General features: G+C 38.5%; 1 protein-coding gene across 4 annotated transcripts; it reads right to left on the bottom strand.

Moving 5' to 3' along the window:
* Positions 1–1164: 1164 nt before the first annotated feature.
* BST1 (bone marrow stromal cell antigen 1) lies at positions 1165–24382 on the bottom strand. 4 transcript variants are annotated; one of them, XM_042812344.1, is made up of 10 exons: positions 24312–24382; positions 24003–24138; positions 20227–20356; positions 18889–19024; positions 18375–18457; positions 17718–17794; positions 16276–16368; positions 14133–14219; positions 13578–13637; positions 8040–10028 (listed from the first exon to the last, which is right to left on the bottom strand). In XM_042812344.1, exons 2-10 carry the CDS (start codon positions 24122–24124, stop codon positions 9914–9916), a joined length of 903 nt encoding a protein of 300 aa, XP_042668278.1. In that variant the 5' UTR covers positions 24125–24138; positions 24312–24382; the 3' UTR covers positions 8040–9913. The 4 variants fall into 4 exon arrangements, with proteins under 4 accessions (XP_042668280.1, XP_042668278.1, XP_042668277.1 ...); XM_042812346.1 differs by lacking the exon at positions 8040–10028 and adding an exon at positions 1165–2201 and having other exon boundaries at positions 24003–24334; XM_042812343.1 differs by having other exon boundaries at positions 24003–24334.
* Positions 24383–26295: the final 1913 nt, after the last annotated feature.

Genomic DNA, 26295 nt, shown 5'->3' with positions numbered 1-26295 from the left:
GGAAATGTCACATTGGAAAAACAGAAGTTGTTATCCAAAACAATTTACACAATGAAACTGCATTCTCCGCTTGTTCTAGGTATTGAAGATGCCTACCTTCAGGAAGTCTGAAATCAGTTTCTTTTTGAGTGGCACAACTGGAATAGTTAAAGTTTAAAACTTTTTAAGAGAGTTGTTTATCAATAACCTGTTATGAGAAAACTTTTCCTTCTTTTCTGATTTGGTTTCAAATTGTTAAGAATAAATAAATGAGGTGAGTACAGGCTGAGTTGCTCTGAAAGCTGATTTTGCTGCTGGTTTGTAACTCCTCAAGCTGTGTAAAGAATGGAGCAGATAAGTAAATGCCAAGCCTCCTTTCAGCAAGCCTCTGCTGCCTGATCAGCCTGAGTAATAGCACCAAGCAGAGATGAGGGGGTGGCAGGAAGGCCAGCGCTTCAGAAAATGGTTCTTTCTTTCTCAATGTGAATGTGAGAATGAACTCACTCCTTGCAAATGTTCTGGCACAAGAGGGTTTCCAGGGTAGGCATAAGTAATGCAATAACTGTCACTGTGGCGAAGTGCTCATGGATCTGTGTGCTTCTCAGGCTGGTGTGCCAGCAGCTACGTGTGCCTTCTATCAAGAAGTTGACAATTTTAGGTAGTGCCATGTCTGATAAAACTTCAGGATTTAGACCCCTTGGAGCTATGTGAATTTCCAAGACAAGGCTAAATTAATACTGTTCTAGGCAAGGTGTGTCTGTTTTTCTGCCAGTTTACACTGAATCCCTGGGAGGATCAGAAAGTGGGCATAAAAGATTAGAAGACAGACATGCTTTAAGCGTGTGCCAGTCTCTGCTTTGATACCATGTAGCAGCAGGAGGCTTCTGTAAGAATGCAACTATATCATGCATAATTTACTAGCCTGCATTAGTACTGCTAAGCATATCATAAGAAAAAAGCAGCTGGTTTCCACTGCTCCCTGATGGATCACATTTTTGACCCAGCAGAGCACAAACAACCCCCAGCCATCCCCAGCAACCCATTCACTTACTATTTAGCATCTTACTTCAAGCACAGACAGTCCTGGCACCAAAATATGGCTGAGGACACAAATCCTTCATGAAAGAAATATCTGGCAGCAGGGTAGGACCAAATAACACTAACTGCAAGTATGAATAAGAAAAAAAATATGTTGTGCATCTTTTCAGTGCCCTGGGTTAAAACTCACCTCTAGAAAATGTTTTTTTTTTTTTCTTCAGTTTCTTCAGTGAGTAAAAAGTTTGATAGAATTTGATTGTATCCTGGCTGTTCCTCATGATGTTCTGTTTCTCACGTGAGTGTGCTCTGTTAGAAATAACATCACTGCCTTTAATGGGATTAAACTTAGTTATATTAGCACTGAAGTTCTCTGGATGGTAGGAAATAGGCTGCTCCAAAGGCTACAAAATCAGGTTAGAAATCATGAAGAATCATTATAGCATAATGCTCTGGATTATGAGGATAGTACACTAGGCACAGTGCCACTAATAACTGTGGACACCTGTAATTGCTAGCTGTCAGTGCCCAGCAGAACTTCAGAATAAGGGAATTTGAACTGAAAAGAGCAAAGCTTTTAAAATAATTGAAGAAATTATTCCTTTCCTTTTGTTGAAATAGCAATGACTGTTCTTTTCATAGCTTCCTGGTTTCACAGGGTAACTGCTGTCATAACATTTAGAGAAGGCTGAGATGAACACTGAAAATGAGAAATGGGCTGAGGTAAGTAGAACAGCGAGTGCAAAGTGACAGCTGTGAAGAGCATCACGCCATCCAGCCCTGCACCCACTACCGTGAACAAAGCTTCTGCAACAAGGTGTCTCAGCACCCAGACATCTCTGCCATGCCTTCTGACAGAGCCATGCCTCTACCAGGAGCGTGGGCTGACTTACCTTCTCACTTACTGCGTGAGACAGTTTGAACACCAGCACTCCCTTGTCCCAGATCTCTTTTTCTCAACTGGTTGCCATTACCCAGCTACCTTGTTCAGCTCGTTGCTATCATCCTGCTTGGGTTGTTGTTACTTGATAAAAATTTCTACTCTAACTGTATTTGCTTCCAATGGAAATTCTTTAGGGTTACTTCTGAAGAGAAAATGTATTTCTACATACTGAAGTCCAAGTACCAGACTGTAGTGAGGGTTTATCTCCTCTGAACAAGACAGCGTAGCATATCGTTCACCCTATCTGTGCAGGAAGAAAAAAAGAAAAAAAAAAAACAAAATGAAATGAATGTGCACGAATTTAGTAACAAGAACAGAACTTCTGCAACTCACTCCATTAGACTTCGGATAATATTGGTCAATAAATTGGCAAGTCTTTGGAAAGGAAGGGACTGACAGGTGGAGGAATGGAGAAGCAAATCAAGCAACGCATGCCTCCTTTCATTTGTAAGCCAGGCTGAAGACAAAATATCTTCCCAATTACAAGGTTGCAAAGCCGTTCTACAGTAGCATCTTTACAAGTGATACAAAGTGTTGTGTGGGGATACAGAATAGGTGCTGACATTGCTGACTGCAGGTCAGTTCGTTACAGCTCCTCCTGAGGGCTCTTCCTGAGGTGCAGCAAACCCAACTGACCAACTAAGTAACTGGGTTTCAAACCTTGGTCAGCTAATCTGACACTGCAATGGTTCATCATCTTGGTGGGCTTTAAAATACATGTATATGTATATAATTATTATTGTTTTTAATATCGTTAGCATTTTGTCAATTCTGTGAGAACAAATTTCATACACTCCTCTTTCTGCTTTGTTGCTACTTAAAGTATATTGAAGCTTTGAAGCTATTCAAAAGTTCACAAGTCTTTTCTGGCTTTCCTGTGTAGTTTGCATACAGAACGCAGGGCTCTGTGACCATGTGTTAAATTGTATAGCAAGGGTGGAGGAATTTGATGCATTTGTCCTCTAACTCTGTTCTGCTGCATTAACTGTCTGTCTTTGAATGGCCATTATTTGCACCTGAGCTATGTCTAAGTAGATCACCAAACAGTTGTTAACACAGATGCAAAATTGACTGCTGCATTTATTTAAACAGACATGCATTTATTTTCATTTTCAACTTTTAATTGTAGACACTTGCAGCTTTACAAATCTATAAGGTTTCCAGCCTGAACTCATCTTCTGAAAGACCATGGAGAAATTCATTGTGCAGGAGACCTCTGAAGTAAGAATGTTGTGTGTGTGGTAGGGGCAATCCATTGTTACTGAATTTTGTGTGAGGAGATGCCCCTGAAAATAGCTGCAAAAGTCAGTAATGCCTTAACTGAGTTGCTAATGGACATTTCTGAACTTGTTAATTCACCCATATTTGAGCACCCAGGGGACATTTCAGTTCAGATGGAAACACTGTTAGAATTTGCAGCAGAGCAGAAAGCCAAGAAACTTTGCACTCTGTAGATGTTGTGGATAGGCCACTTTGTTCTTACATTTGCTGTAAGTAAATGTATGATTTTTTATATCCCCAAGAATACATTTCCTAGGAAGGATAGGAGGTCTGCAGAGGGACCATCAGCATTACGTGCTGCCGTACATGTTAACAGTTGCTGGAGAAATACCGTGTCCCATCCCTGTTATCTAACTGGGGATGCATGCACATTCTTCCATATTCATGACATGTTTTGGGACTAATGCAGCATGTAGGTTTGAAACTGCAAAGTTACCTCCACTTCTCCAAACACAGATCATACATACCATGGGTTCTGCAAGCATGAGCAAGCCCACCTGACTGGAGGCTCAAGCTGCCGCACCTGGAGTGTGATAAAATGCCCTGTAAAAAGGCACCATCCAGCAATTGTTTGCAGTCTGCCCATTACAACCTACTGGGGCCTTTTTGTTTCTTTCATCCATGTCACTGCTAAGCAGCTTGTTTTTCCATATGGAATTTATTCATTTTGTTTTATATACTGCTGAGGGCTTTAAAAGGGAGAAATGAAAATACTAGATCAGCGCATGTTGATATGCATGATGCCTGTTTTTCTCTGCAAAGCATTCTGCTATCTTGACCGGAACGCACTGTTTTTTTTTCCTATGCATTTTTATGCATTGTGACAGTGTGGGAGGACCACATGTCACCACTTTGTCTTATTTTGCCAGTGACCTTTCCATCACCCTACACGCACTCTTGACTGTAAGTAGTGTGTCTCATCGCGTGATGTCTGCAGGAAGTTGATGGAAAGAAAGAAGGAAAAAAAAAAAAAAAAAAAAAAAAAACCCACAAAGAAAAAAAAGAGAAAATAAAATAAAAGAGAAAAAATATAGATATCAATAATAAGCAGTATCAACAAAATCTAGCAAATCTATTTCTGCTTTTAGTGTAAATAAATGTGAGGAAGCACATGGATGAATGCTGTACTGTATGCTGAGGTAGGTGTCCTGTTTTTGAACTGCAGAGTGTGAAAGAGCCAACCCAGCAGCCCATGACAGAGCAACATCTAAAATAACATTTTTGTATTTACACAGACTCGAGCCACTTGTTTCTCCTTCCTCCCCACTGCATTTCTCAAATAAACTGCTAACTACAGAAGGGCAGGGTGGAGTAATTCTTAAGGCAAACAGTACAAAGCTGTTTCATTCCTGCATGACTCACTGCATGGCCTGGTTCATCTGTCCATCATCTGTCACATCTGCAACTGAGAATAAACTTAGATAGGCACAGGCAAAGTCTTCCTCCCAGGGTTGAATGTTCTAGTGCTATGTACCAGCACTGGCATTCAGTGACCTGGTGCAGTTGAGGAGTGATTCTCCACTGTGTTTTAGTAGGGATGAATTGAGTCAGGGACCAGTTTCTAGCTGTTAGTGTGAGGAGCTTTTTGATCAGAATTGACAGTTGGTCAGAAATGAGTACTTAGAAAAAAGAATTGAAAAATCGACTCCCGAAAGAAAAAAAAACACCAAAAGATACAGAACTGTAGATGCACCCTGTTTAGTTTGATAGAAATACTTCTGACCTAATGACTGTGGCTTTTCCAAAGATCTGGTGAGGATGCACCCAGGGGACACTGAAGATCAAAAAGAAAAAAAGCAAGAGCTAGTTGATTCAAGGGCAATCTCCTCAAATCCCAAACGTGGTATGTCCTGATGTGCAGGAAGCTGAACTGTGGCAGGACTTCAGCTCAGCTGAACTGGGAATCCCGGACAGAGCTTAACTTCAATGTTGGAAGAAAGTGCAAGAGGAATGTCTGGGAGCAGTGTAGAAGCATGTCTCAAGATTTTAGGTTATGTGGTAAAATTAATTTGCATTCCCACAAACAGGCATAGAGAGACAATGGTAGGTGAGGAAGTAGAAATAAAACCCAGCTGAGTTCCACCCAGGCCTATCACAGAGGCTGTGAACTCATCAGAGGCTCATCTGCACAAGCACAACAGAGCACAGGGACACAAAGACAAGCAGGGACATAGGTCAAGGGCTCTGGAGGGTCAACCACCTTGCCTGGGCCTTTCCCAGGGCTGTACCAGTGTGGTATCCATCATAGTGGCCATCAGGAGCAGCTCTCTGAATCACCTTGAGCTGTGGGTGCTGCTGCTCAGGGGATGCAGGGACAGAGCATTTTGTGACTTTCTTCAGGGTTTTTAGGGGGAAGAACTGAAGGTAGGATGAGGGAGGATCAGCTGGACTCAGCCCACAGGCTCGAGGGCCTGTTGTATGCATGTGGTGACAGTGACTGGAGTGACTGCAGCTGTGTAATGAGTATCAGGATCAGCAAAGCTTGATCCGGTGAGCAGGTGATGTTAGCCATCAGGTTTTAAAATAAACACATCCAGTTTGACTGATTGCTAAAAATGCATGGACAGCTAAAGATGTTATAAAAATAAAGCCGTCTTGCCAGTTAGACATTAGCATTGTGAAACAGAAAAGGAGACAAAGTATGTCTTTTCCAGAAAGAAAATATTCAGTAAATGCCGTTTTTTGAAAACCCATGGTATCATTCACCAACATACATCAGAAGGGACTTCTGATCCCACCATTTGTTTGCTCAAGGTTTCTGATACACATCCATCAGCCATTTCAAAAAGAGCATTTTTGCATTTTTTGCTTCACAGTTTCTTACACAGGCCAAGTGGCATGTTTGTAACAAAACAAAGCCATAGCGAGGGTTTGTGCAATGTGCTAACAGCTCCCCTGCAAGCACTCTGCTGGAGCAGTGAGACCACAAGCTGTGGAGAAACTCCAGAACACTGTGAGTAAACAAGCTGCTTCACTCTTCTGCACCTTCACCTTTTGTTGATATGCCTTTCTACTTAAATGTGTCAGAAAGCAATGGCTTTGACAAAGTTTAAATAAACATTCTTGAATTTAGCACTTAATTCACTGATCTGCAGACTAGGAGGCACAAATTGAATGAATTCAGCATAAACCATGTTGTGAAGAAAATATATATATATTTTTTTTTATCAATAAATGTTTATTTATACAGAATGGAACAGCTGCAAAAGAAGAGACTGCCTGAAAGTTAGAGATACAACAAAGCTGTGACTTAGTAGGTAGGGATCTTCTGATTGCATGAGCAGGCATCCAACTTGGGGCTGTTTAATAGTCTGACGAGGTTGCCGTACTTCTTACTGCAAACCACTTTTCAAAGTTTACTTTTAGTGCAGAGGAAAAACAAATTCATCTCACCAGCTTTCCAGGGCTTGTTTTCTGGCCAGTACTAATTTTGTTTCCTGGCCAGTGCTAATTATTATGCTGCTTACACATTTTGGAGCAAAGTACCCAGCAGTCTGTGGCAGTCAAGGAAACAAAGTTGATATAAAAGTTTGCTGTGCAGGCACAAGGTTGTGTAAATTGCAAAGTTTATCCTGAACGAACTACAGGATGTAGATGTGCCCCTTGGAATGGATCAATGTGAACATATAACAGGAAACCTGACAAATAAGCCATATGCTTTTGTATACGTGTGTTTAAATATTTGTCCAGGATTAGATGCTGTATCTTCCAAGTTTATCAGTTATTCTTACTGTCTTTAGATTCTTTTTGTATGATACATGCCATAAGATTTACTAGTAATCACTCTCCTTTTTCATATTATTCCAGCAGCTCCTATTTTATGTAACCACATTCTTTTGGGTAGTGGTGACAAAAGTCGAGATGACAGCCAAGAGATTTCACTCAGCTTTGTGGAAATATCAGCTCTGAGCTTTCTGGCACCTTTCATTAAAACAGAGATCTTCCTTGTCAAATGGTCACAAGTAAAGGACTAATTACCCTAGTACCTATTACTTGAAGAAGTGCGTATTATTAAATATAATTTCCCACTTCTTTTCCCTTTTATAAAACTTTTAACATTGTCTTTTTTCACCCATATTCTGCTAAAAGTATGAGGTAACTCATCTGAACTGAGGATCAGATTCACTTTTGCTGCAGGTGGCAGGAAATAGCAGAAGGCAGATGATGAGGGGCTGCCCAGACGAGGTGGATACTCTGGCACAGTGTGAGGGCCAGGTATGTGCTGTGCTCCAAGGCTCTAGTTTCCGCAGCCCCTCTGGCTGCCAGCCTGCACTTGAGATGCACTGCTGCAGGGGAGACAGTCTCCTCTGAGCTTGCCTTTGTAATTCCCAGAGATATACAGGAATTCAGCTACCTGCAAGAATCAGCAGATAATAATCTTCACCTTGTAAATAAAATGGCAAGTAAATTTAGAGTGGGCAGAAAGTGGAATTAGGAAAAACCTGAAAATCAGAACAACACTTGTCAGCTGCTTGAGCCACCCTAACATTCGTCTAAACTAAGATGCCATGCCTCACCATAGTGAGCTATTTTAAGACAAACCTTTTGGCTCTGCTAAAAGCACCGTTCTTCCAATTTACACTGTCTGTTGTTGTGTAGGATATACACATTCCAGCAAATTATAAAGAAAACTATCACAGAAGTTAGCTTCCTTTGAACAACTAAGTGTAATACAGATTCTTGAGATTGAAGTGGACGTTTCACTACATTTGAGATGGCTGATTGGAAACACGGTCATGTCAGCTGAATATCTCACCAGGCCAATATGACAAAAATAAACACCAGCAGCATTAAAAGGGCAGAGAGGTAAACAAGTTGTCCTTGCTTTATTCGCATTAATTTTTACTCCAGAGAACTCAACAGTTTGCATTTAAGAGCAGGTAGAGCAGACAAGAGCAGACATACTTGTGTTCATGCACATACATGCTGATAAAATGAATTATTCTGAATTACAGTTCTGTTTTTGTCAGATACAACAAGCAGAAACAAAATAGGTTAACAGAAGGGAGAATGGAAATAATCATCCTTGTGATAACGGAGAATGCGACACAATTGAGTCTACGAGTGGTCCAAAAAATGGGCAATGATAGGAAATACTGAATTAGTATCAGTAGCTTCCGCAGGTTTGTCTGCATAAATGCAAGGCACCCTGTGATGCTATGGTAAGTGATACTCTCATTTGCCATGAGTAGTTGAGTACTAACAGACCTATTCCAAATAGTGGCATCAAACTAGATTCAAAATGAAGCGATAGGTATATGATGTCTTCAATGAAATATTGACCCCTTAAAATGTTTTCCCCCTTGAAATGCAGTTTCAGACAGCTGTATCTCCAGCACTGCTAGTACAAAGTATGGATGACTGAACATTTTGAATCTGTATTTGAACATCATTTGAACATCTGTTGAACATCAGCAGGCATTCAGACATTGTAATTTCTCAGAATGTGACACAGCTTTTATATGAGGCGTTTTGTTAGTCAGAGCATTTACCAAGTGTTATGCACTATGCACCTACTGTATGGTCATAGAAATAGCTGAGAGATAAAGGATTTTCTTGCATGCAACTTTTTGCTAACATCTCTCCCTCCCCCAGGGAGTAACAAATGACCTCATTGTTTCTCACTCCTGTCCTGCTGCTTCAGAGATGCTGGCTACACTGTTCTTTCACATTAATTAAAACAATTACATTTAACTCAGAAGAAGAGATCCATACTCAGCTTGAAATTTGCTGCGTTGAAGATCTGAGGAAGCCTCTGTATTTAAAACTTTGCCTTCTTCTCCTAGCTATATTTGCTGGTTTGCCAAAAATCTCTACAGATGTTCCCGAGCTTTTCCAACAAGTTTAAGGCACTTTATTCAAAAGATATTGGAAAGAAATAACTGCTGTCTTTGCTACTCAGTTGATGTAGTGGGAAAGAGTGAAAGAATGTTGGAAATGAGAAAACAGTGCAAGATGTTTCTGAGTATGTTGGTCTTGTCATAAGTGAGTCCACTGAACAAAGGTAGATTCTTGTCTGAATTTGAAATGTTATAAATCTACTCCCTCACATCATGGCTGATGACGTGTGGAGCCTTCTAGACCTGGTGATGCTGGCCATATTGCTGGTTATGCTGTGGCCAGGAAATAGCCAGCTGAGGAACAGCTGGAAGCAGTTAAGAGTAAAATACTGCATGTAAGAACGTGTGCCTTGCATGTCCTGTAACTATTACATCCATATAATAGTTTCAGTTAAGTTTGGTTCAAACACTATTAAGGAAAATGAGTTTAATTTTTCCCACTATCTCACCTATCATGTTTTCTGTCAGGTAAGTTATCTTAAGTTCTCCCATTTGAAATCCTATTTCCTGCTCCCATTTACCCTCCTACTGGGCAAAAAGTTTTGTTTTCCTTTCTGAAATACATGAATAGAGAGAAAGCATTATTCTCAGTTTCATTCTAGAGAATTTGGATAATAGGAGATAGCAAGGGAGTTCTGTACGAGAAAAGGAAAAGATAGGTGAGGCTTTCTAGCAGCAGTAGAATTTTTTTGTACTATTAGTAGTTGAAATCTGGATAGAAGTATGCAGGGTTTTAACATGCATGTTTGCCAGTCCCAGAACTTGGGTGAAATTGTGGTTAGAAAATAATTGAAGCCAGCCAAGTCAAGAGAGGATTTGGATTCAGTCTATTCACTTAGTATACTAAAGCAGATCTAAACAAAAAGGCTACAAAGGAAACAAACATGAGCCTGTTCCAGCTGCCTCCTCTGTCTGAAGATATAGGTCCTCTTTGTACTGCTGGTGCAGATCTAAAGAAAAGAAAACAAACAGGATGTTCACAGCACAAAGCTGATCTAGGATTCTTTTAAATATCAGAGGTTTGTTGCCAAGGGTGAAGTTTGCAGTTCAAGTACTAACCCAGAAGATTCTTTGTAAGCTTGATACCAGGTTCCCTTCAGCTGTCATGATTTTATAAACAGATTTACCTGCGTGCAGAGCCCTGAGAACACTTCTTTCTACTTAGTCTGTGCATACTACCTGCACCTTCTTTTATCTCCATATCCATGTACCATCTCTGGCTTACAATTGAGATAGTATAGAGCTCTTCTAGGTGGCAGTAGTTCTGAAGGTCTATATTTTTAGAGTCTCCGTACAGTATCCAGATCTATTTCCGAGACTCACTGACACTGCAAAAACGCAAGTAATAAATATCTCTACTAACTGCTGGCACTGGGCTGCCTTTCCGCTTTTTTAAAATACATCTCTGCCACCTAGTGGGCAATTTTTTGATTACACGATTTCTTCAAAATAGGTAACAAAGCTCAAAAATTTTGGCTCAGGAGAAACACAGTTCAAATTTGGAGAGGTGTGAAGTTCACACTTTAGAAGCCCTACGTGGATCACAGCACCTTCTAAGCCATTCCTCTGCTACCCTGAGCCAGCCCTCTCCTTTGCAATGCTGAGGTAACAGGAACTGTGGTCACAAAAAGTCACATGCATAACTGATGGCTTTGGGCTGGAGACATCAATCTCCAGAAGATAAGAAACAAGGTATGAATATTGTAACAGCAAACAGCCATACTGGCAGGAGATGCAGCAGAGCCCACATGCCTACTCTCAGTATTTATTACTGAGGTATTAAAATGTCATGTGTGTACACCAAGTACACAAAATGCAAAAGAAGCCTCTTCTTAATGGATATCATAGAATGGCTTGAGTTGGAAAGAACCTTGAAGATCATCCAGTTCCAACTCCTTTGTCATGGGCAGGGACACCTCTCACTGGACCAGGCAGGCCAGGGCCCCATCCAGCCTGGTCTTGAACAGCTTCAAGGATGGAGCCTCACAGCTTCTCCAAGCAGCCCATGCCAGAGCCTCAGCCCCCTCATGGTGAAGGATTTCTTTCTAACATTTAACCTAAACCTCTCCTCTTTTAGTTTAAAACTGTTACCTCTTGTCCTATCACTACATGTCCTTGCAAAAAAGTCTGTCTCCATCTTTCTTGTAAACCTCCTATATATAAATACTGGAAGGCCGCAATGAGGTCTTCCCAGAGCCTTCTCTTCTCCAGGCTGAACAACCTTGATTCTCTCAGCCTCTCTTCATAGGGGAAGTACTCCAGCCCTCTGATCATCTTCATGGCCTCCTCTGGACCTGCTCTAACAGGTCCATGTCCTTCCTGTGCTGGGATATATGCTGTTAATAGCGACACCATTAATGACCAAACTCTACCCATGCCAGTTAGTGGACCATCACAGAGGAAGAATCCATCTACAGAGAAAACAGATCTATAAGATGAACATCAAATAATTTATAAAATATCTGCTTAAGGGTTCTTTTTGAAAGGATGGCCAATTTTAATGGAGAGGTTATTTTTACAGAGAAGTAAGTATTCTTTTGTATTAAGTATTTTGGCTACTAAAATTTCTGGGATAGGCAATAATATTTAGCATGCAGATTGGGAAGCTCTGTCTTGATCAGGGATAGCATAGATTTGAAGTGGATTAAGCCTATTGCATTGCCATGCACATAAGAGGGAATAGGAAGCTCAGGAAGAAAAGAAGCAAGGAAACTTTTCCTGAGGATGATAATGGCTGAGTTGTTCAGTAATTACTCCAAGAGATAATTACTCCAAGGTGCTTAGGACATGCTAGTGATTATGTTCATTTTAGTACCAACAAGGATGGATGGGAAGAGGTCACTGCTGCCCTGCAAACAGTATGTGGTACTGCAGAAATGGTATGCCCATCCCTTAATTGAAAAGAAGAAGACAAAAAGGTTTCCAAAAGCATTTGCATCCAGATTTCCTCAGCTGAGGAATGCAACTCAATGACAAAACCTTGAGACAAACGGATTAAAACCTAGGTGGAGAGAATAGTCTTCTGCTAAGAGTTCACAGTACTGTATTTTATAAAGTCCTTTTCCAGTTTGCGAATACGATCACTGTGTTCACAGCTGTGATTTTGCATGGAACAACTGGATTTTCCTTTGACATATATGAGCAAAGCCTTATAATTCACTGGCAGAACAAGGAAACCATATTTTAATCAACTCTTCAAGTGGTATCCAGTAATAAATAAATGCCTCAGGAAGTCAGGAGCAGTTTATTTCTTATATCCGGTAACTGAAAGGATTCTAGAGCTATCAGTCATTTCTACAATCCCACTGTTTTCATTGTACATTTCTGGGTGGGTGCTGGGGCATAATTTTGATGTAAGAATAAACATTGCCATGTGATGAGTGACCAGAACAAACAGAGTATAATTTTCTCCGTAAGGCTGCATTAAAAATTGAACATATGCTGTGGATAGCAACATACACCTCCTTTGTTGTGCTAAAAGAGGCATTACTGCCACACAGTCTCAGTTCAGAGGCAGGCAGAATGCATCCAAAACTGCATGTAGGAGTTGTGTGCTGCCATATCCAGAGAGAGCAAACTGGGCTATTGGCAGCAGAAGTTATTGCAGCATTATGCGGGTTTTAACATGCAGAATATTTGCAGGTGTCTGAATTAGGGCAGGAAGGGCAGTAGAAGATAGAATGTGGACAAATGTATGGATTGTGAATAAAAATAATAAAACTAGAGAACAACTTCACATTTGTGTACCCTGCAACTTTCCAAACTGTGAGGTAGCTTTCATATTCAGATGATCAAATATTCTACATGTGTAACAACATGTAGCTTACACGACATATGAAAACAGCCATCTTTCAAGTAAAATTAACTGAAATAAAATATAAATTAATTTACTTCTCTTTATGCAGAAAAGAACAATATTGATTGGAAGGAAAACAAAGCACATTAAGGGAGTGATGCTTGCTCAGTAAAAAATGTGTATTTTGGATGTAAAGTGCTTTCTCTGCAAATAACCTACTGGACAAAAGTAAACATATTAAAACGTAGAAATTGAGTTTGCATATAAAATGGAAGATAAAATATCTTCCTCAAAATTTGGAACTGAAAGTTCCAGTAGTTGGATAAATGTTCTCTAGTTCTATTGAAATTATTTCATTATTTTATTATCTGTGCATATTAACAAAAATAATTCAAGATTTGGAATAGATTTTGCATTAGAACACTCATGTTTACAAACTTCATTCATACCATCAGACAATGATTGTGTGATTAAAGAGAACTAATTTACACCTAATTTGCCATAGCAGGGACTCACTGACAATTGTGCACAATTTGCAGCCACAAATCTTTTACTCAATATACAGTAAGTAATAAACTTTGGAATAATGCACATTGCTTATGGATTACGTATTTATGATTGAGATGGAATATTAATTGTTGGCTTCTGCATTTTTCACATGGTTATAAGGAAAGCGAGGATGGACTGAACTTCTTTTACTTACGATGAAAGGGTACACTTGGAATGGTCAGGATTGTCCAAGCAGAGTAACAACATTACAGGCCTGTGAAGAGACGGTTTTGTTTTCCATCTTTCAGATTGAAAACTAAGGAAAACTAATGAAGAAACCAAACTCGACAGCACTACCATGTCTGAAGATTCCCTACAGCGATACTCTGAACTGGAGCTGTAAATACTATTGTTACTAAATAGTAATTCTACAGATATTCAACAGATTTAAACTACTGCTTAGATTTTCAATCCAGATAAACATTTTACAGCAAACTGGAATACGAGGCCATCTTCTGTGTCTAAACCTGGATAAGTACAATGCTGCACTTACTTATGCAATCATACAATAAGATGTAGTACTTTGCTGAATTCATTGCTCTGAAATGCCAAGTCTAAAAAATGTGGTATCAGCTCTCTAAGAAACAAGTTTCTTACCGGAGTCACAACTTCAGAGGCACTTATTTGAAGTGAAGCAATAATTTAAAGTACATCAGTTAGATTAATTGCTTCTGCAAATCCACTGCATTTATGAAGGATTTTCACTTACTTGTAATCGTCAGTGCAGACGACATCATAACCAAGGGCTTTCAGCCTGTCTTCTAATATCTGTACAGTATTATATCCACAGGAATCTCTGTGAGAAAGAAGTTGAATATTATTGCAAATATTTTATTTTCTATTTTCCTTTGAACTATTATCTAGTTCCCATTGAACTTGATGGAATTCGTAAAGGAAATCCCCACTATTTGTCTCTTCTGTGTTCCTTAAAGCACATAGAAAACTGATGTAGTTTGCTATTTATAATCCTTCATTTGCTTACAGATGTTTAGCATTTTACACACTCAGTTTGCAGAGACTTATGATTGGCTTCAACCTGTGTAGAATTTGCAGATTCTATTAACCAGAAATATTTCAGATTCCATCTACAGAAACAGGAAAAGAGACAATTTTGTAAAATAATACATAAGGCTTTCATTTTTCATACTCTTTGGCAGCTATTTAGTTGGTGATAAAGTTGATGATGTCTTTACAGAATAAGCTGGATATAATAAATTAGAATCATTCTTGTAGTTAAAAGTTTGCTTCCCTTCTTGAATACAATGCTAAAACACGAGAACACAGAAAAAATCAGGAATAATCCAAACCACAGTTTTTGTGCCTAGCACTGATTTTTTTTTTATTTGGTTCAATCAACAAAGAAAGCTTGGCATAGCAATGAACCTACTGAGATCTCTAAGACTTGCACCAGTGTCAAGTAGTAAGGCCACTATTAGTTACCCATGACTCTAAGAAAATCATATGGTATCAAAAATCACTCTTCATAAAGTATATAAATATTCCCATGCATCCAGCTAACACAAACTGAAATATAATCTCAGTAGAAATTCAGTGCTTGTTCTAATTCTTCTCTGTGATAAGGGCTACTTCTGCAAAGGTGAACTATACTTTTTTTCCAGATATGATTCTTCGGTTTTAAAAGAAAGGCTCAGAAATGTTAACATAAAACATGCTTATACTTGCTTCTCTTGTCATAGATTCCATAGAACTACAGTAAAATATTGCTCTGGGTTGGCAAGAGCAAAATGTAATGAAAGAGAAGCAAATGGAAAGAGATGAGATGTGAAAGAGAAGGATAAAAAAGAAGAGCATCCTCACACTCCAAAGAATCCACGTGACATCAGAGATTTAGCTGCTTGTGGTGGATATGGTGACATCTGAGGCTGTTTTTCTTGCCCCATTCAGCCAGAGCACTTTTAAGACCAATTAAGAGCTATCACAGAATCACAGGGGTTGAAAGGGACCTCAAGAGATCATTGAGTCTAACCTCCATAACAAAGCAGGCACTCTAATACAGGTTGCACAGGTAGGCATCCAGACGGGTCTTTAATACCTCCACAGAAGGAGATACAATACAGTAAATTGCAGGGACTGTGGAGATGGTTGGAGTAAAGTTCACTTCTTCTACTCCTCTACCTTTGATTCACCTATGCATGATGACTGCTTCTCTCCCTCATAGAGAGCGAACTTTCCCCCAGAATTTATAATTAATAGACCACTTAATTTTTCCTTTACCAAGGCCTATCACCTTGCATAACAATTCTGTTACCTACAAAGTCCATTTTCTACCATGTTTCTATTGAAAATCTTTACTTCATTTTTGGCTATTCTTTTTAGACTGTTTTGTTTGTTTGTTAGTTTTTAAATAAAATTAACTGCAGAATGAGACCTGTTAAAGCTTACTCTTTATTCTTGGATTGATTTTAAGTTATGAGAGAAGATGAGCCTAATTGTGGCATTTCCATGCTTCTACTGATTTCCAGAACAGTTAAGATAAGTGAAAATCAAAATAATGTATTTGGAAAGGCAAAAGAAATACTTCACATCAGCATTTAATCTGAAATTCAGTTTGACCCTTTTCCTACTAAAACAGCATGTGCTATGTCATCACTTAAGGTTTGAGATCCACATAAACGTATCTCAAACTAAGTGGACATCAGAACTAACATTAGAATTTATTTTTATTTTGTCTACTTCTGGGAGTGCCAGCTGATGTCTCCTGCGTCAGCAAAAGCATCTAAAATATTTTTAGTTTAATTGCTGAGCAACTGTAGTAAAAGTAAAGGCTAAGGTTAGGTTTTAAAAACAGGCTTAAGAAGAAAGAATGATTTTTGTAGGAAGATACAACTTACATATCTGGTCCTTCAATATCATCCACAACCCAGATGACTATTTGTGAGATCTTGTCTCTCTGGAGATAAGGTATTTCATAATCTGCAAAAAAACTGATTTGAGAAACATTTGTTTAGAGCTATGTGGAAAAAAATCCCTCTGCAATAAACAAACCTCTGATCCTGCTGTGGGATATGGCCTTGCTTGCTTTTAGATTTGTATCTTATGATTAGATTCAATGGAGTTGAAAAAATCTGATTCATGTTACGAATGTGCACAAAGTGAAACACATTTAATGTGAAGTTTTGTTTTTATATTCTTCACCTTTGAAGGGCTCAACTAAAGAAAGTTATGACTTAGAGGTGAATTAGAGTGAAATGAACTTTAAAATGCAAACACAAAACAAAGACCATTTGATATTTAGCCAAAAAAAGGATTGTTCTTGTAGACTTCTAGACTGAATACAATTTTGTTTTACATAAAATTTAACAACAGCCACAAAACAGATTGATTTTTAGATATGAAATCATAGCAATATTAATAACAGATTTGGTCTAAGAATTCATAAGGCCATAAAGGAGAAACTTCTAGCTGTGTTTATCCCTGGCCTAGAATTAATTTTCTACTTTATTGTCTTGTGTAATTTTACTTTGCTACATAATTATCAATTAAAACAGGATAATAATATGGAAACTAAATCCTCCAACATCAAATAGAAAATGCCAAATCCAACAGATTGTTTTAATGTCTGCTTTTTTTTTTTTTTTTTTTTTTTTTTTTTTTGTATTTTAAACACTCCAGCAAAGATGTAATGTTTTCTGACCTTATCTTTGCACTCCCACCTCCCCTTCCCATCACAATGCTTGTAATGGCTGTGTCTTCATATAATGTCTGATCCAAGCCCCAGCCCATGTGTGTGATCTGATTTGCCTATCATGAGTCTTCTAAATTTCTGCATCTGAGCAAGCAGCTGCTGCATTGGAAAGAAATCACAAGGCTTGGGATGGTTATTGCAGTCTGCTGGTACTGAGCTGAGACCTATTCATGAAGTTAACATGTTAATTTAAACTGTGGGAGGCTTTTACTAACAGTTACCATCTCTAGAGAAGTCTGGTATGGCTACGACTGACCAGAGATCTCCAGTGACAACAGTAGATTTGCCTGTCCAAGGTGTTCAAGCCTGTCTAAAACAGTGAAAGTATAACCAAAAAACAAGATTACAGTTATTTTTTAACTCTTTTGCTTGTTCATGCATACATGATCAGGAAAAATGCATATTCCTCCAAAACATAATGGGATCTTTAACTAGAGGAGCCAGAAGCCCAGGAAGAACAATATATAACAGACTTCAGTAAATCAGTTATTTAACCTTGCAGGAGAAGACCCAAACCACTGGTCGACCTTTTTCTTTACAGACATCAGACCTTCAACACATTATTTTGTGCTCACACAGTTTTCTTACCCTCTGATTGGATAAGCTCCTCCTTCTGCAGAACCATTCAACAAGACATGTATCACCCCAGAACTGTGTTGTGCATACTGCAATACATAACAGAAGATTTCTTTTCCAGAATTCGTTTTACAGATTTTTTCTATGACTTGGTATTGTCTTGCAAGTAATGATGACCAAGGAGACAATTTTACCAGAGCAGAATTGTGAAAATAATGTCAAACTAAAACCCCAAAACCCCAGCCTGCTCATTTCAGTAAAGCTGACAAGAATTATACAGCCAGTGCATGAATTCAATCTATCTTCTCAAATTATTTTCTCAAACCTATAAACAACTTCTTCAGATCAGGAACACTCCTGACCTGAATTTTGGCACTCCTTGGGCTTGATCTTTGGAGGTCCTAAAGTCCCTAGTGTGCTTGTTGTGCTTAGTATATGCTTAATATGTATTAACACAGCTACCATAGAATTTGACCATGTTAGCTAGATGGGATGAAAGTCAGGCTCCCTCTGCTAAACACCATTCCCAGCCTAGAAAAGCCTCTTTGTACCCGAGGAAATAATTTAGCACAGTATGAGACTCAAATCTGTTTTGACCCAGCAACGCTTTCCTAAACCACCAGGGATGTGCTCACTAATGTATAAAGTGTGTGTTAATGCACTATTTACAGTCATCGAAGCCATCCTCCAGAAAGCATCCACTGCATTGTTTTCACATTCTGCTGCAGTAGGGCAGGATTCATAGTCCAGTCCTGTCAGGAAGCATGTGAGATGTACTGTTAAAGACATAATAATGGCTACAAAAAGTGACCTCAGAAAGCAACTACATACAAGATAGTCTGAAATAACACAGGAAACTGTTAACTGTTTTATTTTTTTCTTAGCATTTTCCATTCTGTGCAGTTAACATTATCAGTGACATGCTGTGGACTTGATAATTTGGCTGAAATGGCCATAACTCCACACCCGGGATGCAGACAGCTCTACATTCCACGGTTTCTCTCCTGTGCAGCATTGTTTCACTGTGTGCTTTCCTTAAGTATTCACACAAAACAGGAGAGAAGACAGTGGAGCTACCCGATTCTTAATTTTTAAGCAAAATTAAATCCTCCAAAACACAGCAGTCTGTCTCCATTACAGTTTTACAGACAAGCATACAATATAGCACTCGCTGTCTTCTTACCAGTGCTGTTTTCCTGCCCACACCAGTTTAGAAAATCTCCAAAGAAGCCAAATAGAGTGTCACCAAGAGACATGTAGCGACGAGCTCTGTTTGAAAAGCTGTTGACTAGCAGCTGATTATTTTCCCAGAAGAGAGACTAAATTAAAAAGGAAAACAAAATACAGAAGAAATGAACCACCACTTGGGTGCAGACACAAGTTTATGTGGTGCTGAAAACGTTTTAAAATATATTTTGGTATTTATTTCAAAATCAAGCTAAGAATCAGGAATGTTAGCTACCTATTTATAGGAACAAACTTAATTCTTACAGTGGTGTTAATTCTGATCACTAGAGGCTTCAGGGGTGTTTCTACCATACTCAGATTGGAATCGCATCTATACTAAATATAATGAGGCCTAGCTTTGCTTTCTTCATCAGATATTTATGGAAAGAAAGAAAAAGAGGAGGCATTCATAAGCCAGATACAGCTTAGAAAATTGTCTCATATTTCTATGCTGGCTTATGGTGTGAAAAAAAATTGTATGTTACACTGCTACTTTCATGTTTGCAAAATGCTCTCATTAATGAATCTACACAGTCAGTAGCATTTGTTGGTTTAGCTTGTATCACCTAGAGATAAGGAACAATTATGTCAGCAGAAACACTGCTTTGTGTTACAACCTTTTAAAGAAGGCTAAAACATACATTTTGATGGGATCCTACAGCACCCTATCTCATTTCTGTTTATATGTTTAACATTTTTAACATGACAGAGTTGAATATTCAGCGCCCTGGGATTTGGTGTGTAAGCAGAAGGAGCAGACACAGCCATTGCAAGCAGAGCATCTAGCCTGAGGAAAAGTAGCTGTGCAAGGTCAGGGACTGCAACAGAACTACTGGCACAGCAGGAAAAACAGGAGACATTTGTAACATGGGAAAGGAGTAACAGATAAGGAAGACACACAAATCCCAGGCTTTCACTGCAAAAACAGTGAGGAAGAGGAAATGTTAACACAATCAACCACTGCAGACACAGGGAGAGGCTGGTACAGAAGAAAGAAGAGACAAAGGACACCAGAACCCCTGGGGAGAGGACTGATGGGGGATCAAGGTCTCCTGCAGAGAGGAAGGGAATTGTAAGGTAGTACAGAGGAATATGAAGATTACTGCTGAAGTTACTGCTTACAAGAAATGCAGATAAATGCACTGCACTCAGCTCCAGTTTAGTTTATAAGCTGCAGGTGGGCCAAAATAATGAATTATCAGCCACAGAATGACTTCTAGTCTGTTCTGAATGACTGTGATGGGAAATCTGCTAGATGTCACTGGACTGTTATCATAACATTAATAACCATTACCTTGCCAGCAGGAATTGCGTGCAGTGACAGTTTGAAAAATAATTCAAAGTCTTGAGGTAGAATGTTGCAAGGATCCTTGTTAATAAAAGCATTTCTAAAGGCTTCCCATAACTCTGAACAGTTCTTCTCACTGCAATTGTCAAAACAAATAGCAGAACTGGTTTGTTTTTATTTTTTTTCCAAAGCAGAACAAGAAAGTGATTTGTTCCCCATCTCTTTCAATCCACAAAGTAAATCCCTCACAAGATTAAGACACAAAATTTGCAACCAAGGAATAGCATGTATCTCATTTTTCTCCTCCTTACTGCAGCACCTCTCCAAAGAAACTATGAAGAAGTAAAATGCAATAAAATTAGTTGGATTTACAGTGTGGAATTAGACATACATACATTTCAAAACATACCCTATAAAGTCTTCACAGTGAGCTCTGCTATCCAGCTTGGTAGAAAGGCTAAAAGAACCAAACAGCTTTCTCAGAAATCTTAGGGATTCAAAAAGCCACTTCTGTTAAAGCACAGATAAATATGCAAAGCTACTGAATGTAAAAATTACTCCTCAAATGTCAGATTCCAGTGCAGGAATTACTAACAGTTTTGATGATAGAAAAATGGTTTCAACAAAGAACATCTTCAGTGTAAGCAGATTCGAGGATGATGCAGCTTTAACTTCTGGAAAGAGCACAGAGGCTGTGTGGGACATATACTGTCACTGTGCAGTAGCTGCAAGAGTACTGTTAGGATTCAGCATTTAAATTGCTCATGAAGAGGTGGGCTGAAAAAAGACGCAAGGCTGTGCATTTATTTTCCTTCTGCCTGCTCTGCTTTGGGGACAATAAGCTCTCGCAGAAGGACAGGGCCAGCCAGCCAGGGATGGAAGCATCCTAAATCTCTGGATTTGCATGAGCTCATCTGTGAAAGCTCTGGACCTGCATGAAGTGAAAAAAGTGAATTGCTGCTTTCATCACTTTCCCATGGTACCTTCCCCACTTACGCTGTGACAATGTCTATGCTGGGAGTACTGCTCAACAGAAAAATGTACTTCACATGCACCAAGCGTCCCCAGTGTGAGTGGCTGTAATTATGAAGCTTGAATAAAAGTAGTCTCTAAAAGTAAACTAAACCTAGCCATTAGAGTGTTTAGTTCATTTGATGTTATCCATATACAGAGGGGTTTCTCTTGGTGCTTCTCCTCACGAGATTCTTTAAGCAGCTGCTTTGAGACGCAGAGATTCTATTTAAAGTTAGAGGAGCCAGCTTCCATGCAGGAAAAAGAACTTTGGTCCCATGCAAAGAACTGGTCATGCTTCCAACATCTTTTTAAAAACTAACGTACCTTAAGCAAATATGAGACCTTGACCTGAGAATTTTCAGTGATGCAATATGACCCTTGGTCAGTGGTTCCAATGATTAAACAGCTTACTTGATAAAAGGATTTGCACCCTATTTCTAACTTCAAGCTGTTAAACTTTAGCTCCTGACAACTGTATATATTTATGTCTTGTTCTGCAGAAGAGGTGAGTGCTGTCAGCCCTCACTTCTTCGTGTTAGTGCTTGTAAATTATCATCAGCTGAACTCTTAACATCTTGACAGTTGAAAACAGCAGTAATTTTCTGCTTAATTCACTTGCATTTTTCACTACATGTCTTCTCATCTCAGGTTTGAACAGCTTGTAAATCAAAAAGATTATTCTTCTCTGTTAACTCAAAATTTCTTAGTTGGCAAAAATACTTCATAAACGACAGAGTGGGGAAGGACTGTAGTTCAGGACAGTTCTTCTCAATCTTAATAGACAAAAATAAGATGTATATAATACAATATTTTATATTTTTAATATTATTATATATATTTTATTTATTTATCTTATTTTATTTATTTATATTTTATCTATATTATTATAATATTTTTTCCCCAAAAGCTTTCATTACATGCTATCTGTACAAAAATATGGCAGCTAACATAAGAGTTGTGTTTGTGTAATACAGCATACTACCATTAAACAACTTCAAATATGATTTTCGTTCAAATTTCTCACTTCTGCATTTTGTAAAATACCTCTTTTGCAATTTTGTATGTTCTCTCTTAATGCAAGGTTCTTCTTGCGCTTCTATAAGCATTTTTATGTTTTAATTGTATTGCAGTGTAAAGACATGTTTTGCCAGATTCTTTTCTGTTAGTGAAGTATTTTTGAAAATTATTCTGAAGCAAAAGCTATCCAGGTGGCTATGCCTCTGTAAAAGCTAGCCTGGGGGCAATTAAGAGGCAGACAATGAACAAAAAGGATTATAAATAATTAGAATATCTGGTTTGCAGCTGTGCAATATGAAATTTCAATTTCATTTATGTTACAGTATTTTCTCATAGACCTAAGGGAACGGGAATAAAAATATATTATGATATTACATGAAATAAATTGTGCAGCTGCTCTTTTTATACTGCCCATTTGGTCCTTAATTCAGGAAAGCAATGCTAACGTCCAACCATACTTTATACTGTTCAGATTAAGAATAATTTGATGTGTTCAGACTCCTCAACTTTATGCAGCAAAAATGTCACAAAACTGTAATATATAAATGCTTTCTATACCACTGTAGTTACATGGTAAAGCAAACATTTCCACAGTAACCATCCTTTATGTTGCTCATTTTAGAGTATTCTGATATATTAGTTAAGTCCTGCTTCTGCTAGAAATGAAATGGCATCTCTTAACCCTTGCAAGACAAGATTTGTCTAGTTACCTACATAATTTTTAATTAACATGATTTTGTAGCTTATATTATGTTGTAGTGGTGTAGGAACATATAGTTAAAGCTTACTGATGCTATCCACTGTGATGCATTTATACATTTGCCACGCTGGAGCTGTTTTGACAGAATTTTAGTACTGCATTCTCTGCATTAGGATGAGGTTTTATTTCCTATGGAACTTCAAAAAAAAAAAAAAAAAAAAGGTTCTGATATGTTAAGAAAAATGTTGCTTTGCCTTTGTTAAGTATCATAAGTCTGTTTTCAAGACAGGTCCTGAATCTTCCTGTTTTGCAGCAGGAACTGAAAAAGCGAAGCTGGGGGAAGGTGGTGGTGTTTTCCACTATTTTGTAACTTATCGAATTCTGCACAAGACCACAATTCGATACTGCAGAAATCCAGACAGCTTCCTTCTGCAAATACCTTCAAACTATCAGGAGCAATTCTGGACTGAATTCAAAGCGACTGTCCTTCAGACATTTCTCCTTTTCACTAAAGCCGAAACAATGTAAAGAAGAAAGAAAACGTGGTCATTTTAGGCAAGGGTATTTCCTCCAATTTTGTGTAATTGACACAGACAATGAAAACTCATGGTAATAGTACTTCACTGAGTTGATTACTACTTGATTTTTCACCTGGATGAGCTAAGCAGTTTATATCAGCAGCACAGGATATCTGTGACGTGGTCTTCACCCTCTTACTTGAAATGACCTACAAAACACACACAGAGTAACGCCAGTCTTTCCAGGAGCGCTGACAGATTTGGTGCTTTAGAAACATCCCCAGAACTTCTGTGCAGTGTTCTCTTTATAGAACACCCTTACTAGGGGAAAAAAGTTGAAGCATTAAAAATACTGCCTTATTTACACTACTGGTATTATTGCAACATCCATCAAAGTTCAATTTCTGTTTCCAGAAAGCTACACGTTTCGGTTTCAGTCGGATTACTTTCATGACTAAGAGTCATCATACTTTTGATTAATGACCAATTTGTACAGAAGACAAACACTATTCCAGAAACATGCAATTACTTACCCAACAGCAGGATTCACAATTCTAATATAGTCATAACACCTTCCAACGGTTATGCTTTCCAGGTTTTGTGTTGTACCTTCACCTTTCCATTTTCTTCCTTGCACTTCTGAAAAGTTGTTCATAAACAGAATGGAGCCTAGTAAGAAAGACAGAAAAAGGCTCTTCATCATGAATTCTCTACAATCCAAGTTCTTAAAAAAAAAAAAGACAAAAACGACCAGATTGAATTATACAAGTTAAAGGGAAACCAATTAATATCTTCAATAGTAGCTGTAGCTCTGTACACAGCAGACAAAGTTGGACAGAAACCTGAACCTTGCCAGACAATGTAATCATACTGTTTCCTGAAATGACCGCAACCAGGGACACATCACTTCCTTCTATCTGAAAGTCCTCTACTTCAGGAAAACGAGACTTTTATGGTTCTGATGTTGCCACCTGGTGATAACTGGGAAGAATTACAATATAGTTTAGTATTCAGCGTACTTACTATTCAGCATTCACAATGTAAGTATTTACAATGCCTTCAGTTTGCTTAATTGCCACACTGCAGATTCCTAGAACTCACAAGCGCTTGCAGGCAGACTTCTAGAGCAGTCTCATTTAGTTTCAAGAAAGGGCTGCACTTTTTTCATGGCTTAGGTAAAAATAGATGCTGAAATACATACGAAGAACAAAGAAATTGAAATACATAGGTGCTGATCTCATAACCCAAACTCTCATGTGATCTTGGGTCATGCATATGGATATCATTACTGACTTCCTTTTCTGCCTTTCCACTGGGTACTGACAGTAAAATGTTGATGTGGTGATGTGTGATTTAAAGTTGTCTTTGTAAACAAAACCAGGCAGGATTATGAGAGCCAGAAAGGCTTAAGGCACTTCTGTGCATGGAAGAAATATCTTCAACTTCTGTTCGCTTTTATTTTGCCTCCAAATTCTTTTCCCTCTAGAATTCTGCTAGACTGTCAAATGGTATGAATTAATGCACTCCTCAGTGTAAATATTTCCCTCTTTAAAATAATTTATAATTTTTTCAGCTTCAGAGAAGTTTTTGTATGGATTCACATTTCTGAGAAATGCGGCCTTTCTTTCTGCTGAGCAGTTTCCACATCTCAGCGAATTTTATTTCTGTATTTATCGATATTGTGCTAGATACCTGTGCTGTGTATCTGTACTACGTAAATATACTAACATACATACACAACAGTACCCACACAATATATTATATTGAAGGTAAAATCCTACTTGTCATCAAGTAAATTGCTACTTGTGCATTTATCCTGTAAGTGCAGCTACATTTTGGCTTACTATCTGCAGCAAATTCTTTAGGAAAGCCATATTAGCCCAGTCATAGATGTGCAGTATTGAGCTTAGTATGGTGGAGACACTGCAAATGCTGTGCTTCAGTTACTTCTTCAAGGCTTTTTCTTCCTGTTTCCCTTTCATAGTCTCTAAAGGATGACCTCTTGACAGGTCATTAGCACACTAATCACATGATTTCAAGTCTATTGCTTTGGGTTAGGATTAGACAGTGCAACCACCCACAGAAGTCAAGGAAAAAATTTTAACATGGACTTCACTTTGGACATATTTTGCCTAATTATTTTGGGAATAAGAGATACTGTAGGTATCACTGATGAGATCTTCTATATAGAAGTGGGATTTCTGGCATCAAGATCGCAACTCCTGCTTAAAAATATATACAGTGTAATTTTAACAGATGGAGACAGAGTTTTGGAATTGCTTTTCTTTCTGGACACACCAGTTTAGAACTCATAAATTACATGAAGAAAATGGGGGGGTTTCTCAGCGACATTCTGCAAAAAAAGAATGTTTTTCAGAATGCTGCACAAACTGACTGAACATGACAGAGGGAATGCAAACGGGTACAGTAATTGCTGGGATCCCCACCTCATTGCCTGCCAAGCTTTCTGTCCTCGTTGACCCCTTGGAAAAATACACCGTGGCTGGATGGACCTCTGATCTGACTTGGCAGAGCCACTTTATACGCTCTTAGCTTTGATTTAAATCCTTCATGTGATGGCTGATCTAATAGGCCTCCAGGGTCATTGTTCCCATGGTTAGATAGCCTTAGGAGTCATACCTCTGGCCTGAACTTGTTTTTCTTCAGCTTCCAGTCACTGAATCTCATTATGTCTTCTTCTATTATGTTAATGAAAAATCCAGCCTCAGAACTATATTCTGTGTAAACACTTGTAGACAATGACCAACTCTTCCATTAAACTTGACCATGAAAAATATTACATTTAAATCTCATTATCAGGCACTT

Source organism: Centrocercus urophasianus, unplaced genomic scaffold, assembly GCF_019232065.1.
Source record: "Centrocercus urophasianus isolate 14NV4802_14NV808 unplaced genomic scaffold, USGS_Curo_1.0 seq_13, whole genome shotgun sequence".
NCBI classification, from domain to species: domain Eukaryota; kingdom Metazoa; phylum Chordata; class Aves; order Galliformes; family Phasianidae; genus Centrocercus; species Centrocercus urophasianus.
This window is presented reverse-complemented; position numbering and strand designations above follow the sequence as displayed.